Source organism: Somniosus microcephalus, chromosome 3, assembly GCF_052327205.1.
Source record: "Somniosus microcephalus isolate GS21.2 chromosome 3, FLI_Smic_1.0, whole genome shotgun sequence".
NCBI classification, from domain to species: domain Eukaryota; kingdom Metazoa; phylum Chordata; class Chondrichthyes; order Squaliformes; family Somniosidae; genus Somniosus; species Somniosus microcephalus.
The window spans coordinates 270,001,044-270,008,109 of NC_140989.1; the positions used below are offsets into that span (position 1 = coordinate 270,001,044).

The window sequence follows — 7,066 nt, forward strand, 5'->3', positions numbered from 1 at the left end:
CCGGAATTTCGCCCCCTCCCCCCTGCTCGCACCCCTCCCACTTGGCCTCACATTCACTTCAAATGATTCCGGCAGCCACTTCCTGCAGAACAGCGATATGTCCAGACCATGTTGAAGGGGCAGAGCCGCGGCTCCCTGAGAGCAAGTTACATGTAAAACAAGCTGGCTTTGGTCAGTGAGCGAGGATCACCCTGCAGCCCTCCCTCGCCCACACAGCGAGAGGCAACCTCCCCAGCGCGTTGCACTCAACACTTCAACTGCAACTCGACTGGTCTCAGTCACAGCCACCGGTCAAATACACGCGGTTAACGGGAGACTCCGTCGCCGCCTGTCAGCAGCGCCCCTTACGTTCCACAGCAGCCAGTGTAGTCAGAAGGGATTAGTTTTGTTCCTTGTTCCTCTCCCATGTGTGTGTTATTTTTAATTGTAAATACACGGGGGAATCATTTAGAAACGGACTTGCTTTGAGTTCACCCAGTAAGTGTATGTGCCTGGGCTACATGCAAAGCCTGATCATATCTTTTCTCACCACCGCACTCAAACCTGCACAGTTTGGTTTGCAAGGACTGGCAGTCACTTTGCATAAAGTGTTTTTTTTAATATAAATAGCATAAAACTGGCAGTACGGAAAACAGTCCCTGCGTCTAGATTATTAACTCCTGAAAAGTCACAGCACATGGTTTGAAAGGGGTGTGTGTCGATAAAATACCTGTAAAGTCTGGAAGCCGAAGTTAAGACTTGGAAATCTATGACATGTTTTACATCCTAATTTTGTTTAAAAAAAATCATAATCATTCGCTTTATTGAAACAGTGAGATGAATTAAATGCATTTCAAGTTTGTACTGGAAATACAATGTATCCAACTGTTCTGTTTTACTCGGTGCCTCAGAACACAAAACAATGCCAATGCCAAGTAAATCCACCTCTCGCAGGGTGAGTGCAGACTGCTGAAGCAAATAGGAAGCTAGGGGCCGCCTCTGTTAGCTGGTGGTGAAAAAGCCCATTCGATTCTTCAGTGTTTTTCAGTGACAACCAAGAGCTTAAACAGCCAACACGTGTAAAACTTCAGACAGCCTCCAGATAGCCTGCAGTGGGTAAGGACTGAAAAATACATTTCAGCTCACTGTCCTGTTCAAACTGAAGGCAACGAGGAAAATTGATGCATTTTATGGATAAATATTGTATAACCAATACTTTTTAAAATTGCAACTTTTTTGCTACTTTAAAATAAAAGTTTTATAGAAGTCACTTGGGAATTTTCATTCCTGAATTATATAATCTGGTTCAAGGTGTTGATTTATATTAATGCAACGCCTGAAATGCAAGACAGCAATTTTGCAGACATTGCCTTTTTTGCATTAAGTATGTGGCGGGGTGGTTCCAAACGGTTCAGTGTCAACTTCTGCTGTCTGGTTGCTCCTGTCTGGATCCTTTGCGTCAAGAAAAAAAAATCTTCGCGCGTCAACCTTTTTCCTGTTTTGCACTTTTATCAGCTGCATGCATCTTCTCTTGATCGCCACCCATTCTCAGTATTTAGTTAGTTTTGATGTTGCTGGGTCGGTGACAGACATCAGTCTGGGAGAGAAGCGCGTTCTCTTTCACAAGTAGTACATAGTATTGGAAAGAGCTCGCTTCGAACCGAGGAGAGTATCCTGTTCTCACGGTCTCGCTCCTCTAAACTGTTTGTTGCATTTTCAACAAAAAAAGGTAATCTTCATCTAAGGAAAACTTTAAAAACCGTTTGCGAAATAAGTTGCATGTGTTGTTTTATCCTCGACTTTCATTATTTCAATTTAATTTATACTGTAGGTTGAAATGCGCTTACACAAAATTGATGCATTTTATGGATACGTTGCACAGTTAACATTTTGTTGGCTGTTTTGCGGATAACTTATTATTGACTTGAAAAAAAATCATATTATTGACTTGAAAAAAATCATTTTAACATTCACACCAGCCCGTCTCCCCCCGTGACTGTTATGTTAAATGAAATTTTTTAAGCTAAAAAAATAAACCAGTTATCCCCAAAACAGCCAACAAAATCGGTCAGTTTATTCTTATAATACTTTTTTAAAATATGCAATTGTGATTTTGCGGGAGATGGCGGGGGGGTTATGTGGAAGGTGGTGGGTAAAGTACTTTTGCAGACAGGGAGTTTGCTGTATGTGCTGACTAACTCTGGCTTGTGTTTTTTTTGCAGACCTGAGGCAGACGATGTGTCCTGGCCTCGGCGCGGCCGCTCTCTGACTGGCCTGGGATCGCTGCGCCCCCTGGCGGGCGCGTCATGTGTTAGTCTCCGGCGGCGGGAAAAGACTCGAGAAACACAAGACACAGAAAGGCGGGAGATGGAGGCGGGCCACGTGGCGCCTGCCGGCGACAGCGACAGCTACACCGACCGCGACATCATCCTGCAGCACTACAACTACACGGGCAAGCTGAGGGGCTCGGAGGCCGGCCTGCGGCTCAGCGCCATCGTCTTCATGACGGTGTGCGGCCTGATCATGCTGGAGAACCTGGTGGTGCTGCTGGCCATCTGGCGAACCAAGAAGTTCCACCGCGCCATGTACTACTTCATCGGCAACCTGGCGCTCTCCGACCTGCTGGCCGGCGCCGCCTACACCGTCAACATCCTGCTGTCGGGCTCCAACACCTACCGCCTGACGCCGGCGCAGTGGTTTGTGCGGGAGGGCAGCATGTTTGTGGTGCTGGCCGCCTCGGTGCTCAGCCTGCTGGCCATCGCCATCGAGCGCTACCTGACCATGCTGAAGATGAAGCCGCACAGCTCGGGCAGCAGCTCCCGTGTCTTCCTGCTCATCAGCGGCTGCTGGCTGCTGTCGCTGCTGCTGGGAGGCCTGCCCATCATGGGCTGGAACTGCCTGCGGGGCTTCCCCAGCTGCTCCACTGTGCTGCCGCTCTACCACAAGCACTACATCCTCTTCTGTACCACCGCCTTCAGCTTCATCCTGCTGGCCATCGTGCTGCTCTACGCCCGCATCTACGCGCTGGTGCGGGCGCGCAGCCAGCGGCTGACCTTCCGCCGCTACTCGGTGCGCCCCAGCCGCAGCGGCGAGAAGTCGCTGGCCCTGCTCAAGACGGTCATCATCGTGCTGAGTGCCTTCATCGCCTGCTGGGCGCCGCTCTTCATCCTGCTGCTGCTGGACGTGGCGTGCGTGGTGCGCGGCTGCCCCATCCTCTACAAGGCCGAGTGGTTCCTGGGCCTGGCCGTGCTCAACTCGGCCATGAACCCGGTCATCTACACGCTGACCAACCGCGAGATGCGACGAGCCTTCGCCCTGCTGCTGTGCTGCGCCTGCCGCGCCGCCGCCTCCGCCTCCGGCACCGCCTCGGCCGGCCAGCTCAAGCACAAGCCGCCGCCCTTCCTGGCCACGCTGGAGTTCAGCCGCAGCAAGTCGAACAACTCGTCCCACCAGCACAAGGACGACACCCCCGAGACCCTGATGTCCTCGGGAAACATCAACTCGTCGGCGTGAGGCCGGCTCCTGGGCTGGTGGCGGGTGGGGTGGAGGGGGTGTGAGAGCGATTAGTGAGGCCCGGGAAACGCCAAGCGGCGCAGCGTTGGATCAGCCCGACACTTGGCCACGGGCTTGGGTGTCAGTGCCTCGTCTTCCCAACAGACACAAGAGGTCTACACGCGTGGGAATGTAATCCTCACCCTTAAAAAAAGACACACCCACCCAATGACATTGGGACAGCTGGAGTTTGTAATTCATAATTCTCCAACAGAGTGCAACATTTCCAACTGCGAACTTTGAAGATTCTCTTTTTAACCAAAAATGCAAGGACAAAAAGATCCCAGACTTTTAAAAGGAGATAAATGCATTTTTTAAGAGAAAAAAGGGGCTACAGAGACCTGTTCTGCGTCAAGATTCTGCGTCTCAAGACTGTCATTCTTTGGAGATGTACCTAGTGTCAAAGCAGCTCATGTAGAGCAATGCAGATCTCTGGGTGAGTGGCCGAGATTTCAGAGCCTTCAGGACCATTGGTCGGGTGCAGAGCATCTCATGAAAAGACGGAGAAGTTCCCAAACACTTGGCCACTTTGTGACTTTGATGAAGTTATTTTACTAAAAGGCCGAGTATTTTAGGGATGCATTATCAAGCACTAGGTTCTAGTGTACGTGCATTATTAAAACAATCTTTCAAGTGTATTATGTAATGTAAGATAAGAAGAATATAGTATCAAAATATTGAAAATTAAAGATGTTACTAACTGGCCTCAGCTGTATTTGGAATGTGTCGAAGTGTCACTCCACCTTTTAACTATGCGTTCTTAACCTTTTTAATTATTGTGAAATTTAATTACCAGTTCCCCAGATTCGTTGCATAACATTTACTATAAAAGGTTACACTTTAGGTGCTCAACCAAACAAACAAAATTATTTGTCTAAATTATTGAACTTTTGTAATTAGGAGTTGACACAAAGTATGTTAAGTGCCACTATTTGTTCCAAACTGCAAATTGTAATTTTCAGAAAATAATGAGAATGGCATTAATGTATGTATGTAAATACATATTTCTTTTAATTCAACAAATGTTTTCAAGATTTCATTTATTTTGAGGCATCCTTTAGACCAGTACAATACATCTGCCAAGCAAGTGTTCACTCACAAAGATTTCTTTATTAAAATTGGGACCTGATGATATCAACAACATTTATTTAGCCTAGTAGGGTGATTTGAGAAACAAGACCAGGAGTGATTGCATTCAAGCCCTTCTTACACTTGTAGTTGATGGATCTGATATAGAATAGTTAATCCTGATAATTCATTCATTCTTCCACTTAAAGAAAACTGATTTATCCAAGTAGTTGGAATTAAGCAATGTAAATAACCTAAGAATTTAGTGCTTTAATATTTAAAATTCTCATCCTTGAGTTCAGATCCCTCCATGACCTCGCCTCTCACTATTTCTGTAACGATCTCAAGTCCTTCAACCCTCCAAGATCTCTATGTTCCTTAAACTCTAACCTCTTAGAATCATAGAATGTTACAGCACAGAAGGAGGCCATTTGGCCCATCATGCCTGTGCTGGCTCTTTGGTAGAGCTATCCAATTAATCCCACTCTCCTTCGCCCCACCATTGGCGGTTGTGCCTTCAGCCGTCTAGGCCCTAAGCTTTGAAATTCCTTCCTTGAACCTTTCCACCTCTCCTTTAAGATGCTCTTTAAAACCTATCTCTTTGACCAAGCTTTTAGTTAGCCATCCTGATGTCCCCTTCTTTGGCTCGGTGTCCATATTTGCCTGATGACACTCCTGTATCACACCTTGGGACATTTTACTGCATTAAAGACGCTATATAAATGTTAATGTTGCAAAAAATGAATTAACGCATAATTTTAGTTAGTGAATAGATCAAGAGGAGTAGACTATACAGCCCAGACAAGGATCTCTTCACACTAATGGCTAAGATGCTGCAACTCCAATAATCACCGATCATGGTCTGATGGTGACTGCAGCACAACATGGGTGAAAACAGCAATTCCAGCTGTAAAGGAAGCAAGTCATACCACATTTTCATCAATGTGTGGTGGTTTTGGCTTTGGATCAACAAGGGGTAAGTTTCTGAGTGCATGCTGGTGGCAAGAAACACTTACAACTGGTGTTTAGTTGGCAGCTGCTGCTCATGGAATTACCCCTTAAATGGATTTCTACATCAATGGAAAATTTATCCCTACAATAATGGAATTGCCCTTGAATGGATTTCTATTTCAATGGAAAAGTTAAGCCTACAACAATGGAATTACATTTTCTGTCCATTGATTTCAATGGGTGGAAAATTTTGCCAATATGTGTGGGCAGTAGGCAAGGCTTCCCACCAACAGCATGAACTCACAAAATTACCCCAGAATGTATGGTATAACCCGTGTGTAAGGTCACCAAAATTGATTCTGTCAAGCAGCATGAGATCATCTGGAAGAGATAGTCTCACACTTAGTTTGACTCCACATCAGTTGTAGTTTATAACAGCAAGTAGAGCTTGGGAATTTTTAAAATGCAATTTTTCATCTTTATAGGTCACACCAGTTCTCCTGACATAAAACAATTTAACAAGTATTTGGATGCTGGGAAGTAGAACTCTGCATGTATGAATGGCACGCCACTTTGGTGGCCAGGCAGTGATGCAGAACTGGCAGTACAGGTAGACTACCCTTTATCCGGACTTCCGAAAACCGAAACCCTCTAAAAACCGAAGGTTTTTTCGGTCAGCGTAAGTCCAGCGTAAGTCGTGCGCACGACCCCCCCGCGGACCCCCGCCGGCCCCGACCACCGCCGACGCCCCCGCGGACCCCCGCCGACCCCGACCCCCGCCAACTTACGCTGAGCGTCAGTGTAAGTCGTGCGCACGACCCCCACGCCGACCCCCCCGCGGATCCCCGCCGGCCCCGACCCCCGCCGACCCCCCCGCGGACCCCTGCCGGCCCGACCCCCGCCGACCCCCCCACCGACCCCCCCGTGGACCCCCGCCGGCCCCCACCCCCGCCGACACCCCCGCGGACCCCCGCCGACCCTGACCGTAAGTCGGCGGTGGTCCGTGGGGGGGTCGGCGCTGGCGGGGGTCGGGGCCGGCGGGGGGGGTCGGGGCCGGCGGGGGTCCGCGGGGGGGTCGGCGGGGGTCGGGGCCGGGGGGGGGTCGGCGGGGGCAGGGCCGGCGGGGGTCGGGGCCGGCGGGGGTCCGCGGGGGGGTCCGCGGGGGTCGAGGCCGGCGGGGGTCCGCGGGGGGGTCGGTGGGGGTCGGGGCCGGCGGGGGTCGGGGCCGGCGGGGGTCCGCGGGGGGGTCGGCGGGGGTCGGGGCCGGCGGGGGGTCGTGCGCACGCCCCCCCGCCGACCCCCCCGCGGACCCCTGCCGACCCACCTTCCGAAATCCGAAATTCTCCGAAAACCGAAACACGGCTGGTCCCGAGGTTTTCGGATAAAGGATAGTCTACCTGTATAACACTTGGGATTTAGCAGAGAAAGAGAGCGGCTGATTGTCGAGTAAAAAAGGTAGGTAGGTAAAGCAAAACCTGCCCGCAGTTTGAGCTGAGTCAAACTAACTTGCAGACCC

The 7,066-nt window shown here is 49.8% G+C and overlaps 1 protein-coding gene across 2 annotated transcripts; it reads left to right on the forward strand.

The window, feature by feature from the left end:
* Window positions 1-792: 792 nt before the first annotated feature.
* s1pr1 (sphingosine-1-phosphate receptor 1) lies at window positions 793-4,554 on the forward strand. Of its 2 annotated transcripts, none has more exons than XM_085982476.1 (2): window positions 793-1,095; window positions 2,202-4,554. In XM_085982476.1, the coding sequence occupies exon 2, from the start codon at window positions 2,347-2,349 to the stop codon at window positions 3,490-3,492; it is 1,146 nt and encodes a 381-aa protein (XP_085838602.1). In that variant the 5' UTR covers window positions 793-1,095; window positions 2,202-2,346; the 3' UTR covers window positions 3,493-4,554. The 2 variants fall into 2 exon arrangements, with proteins under 2 accessions (XP_085838602.1, XP_085838603.1); XM_085982477.1 differs by lacking the exon at window positions 793-1,095 and adding an exon at window positions 1,127-1,708.
* Window positions 4,555-7,066: the final 2,512 nt, after the last annotated feature.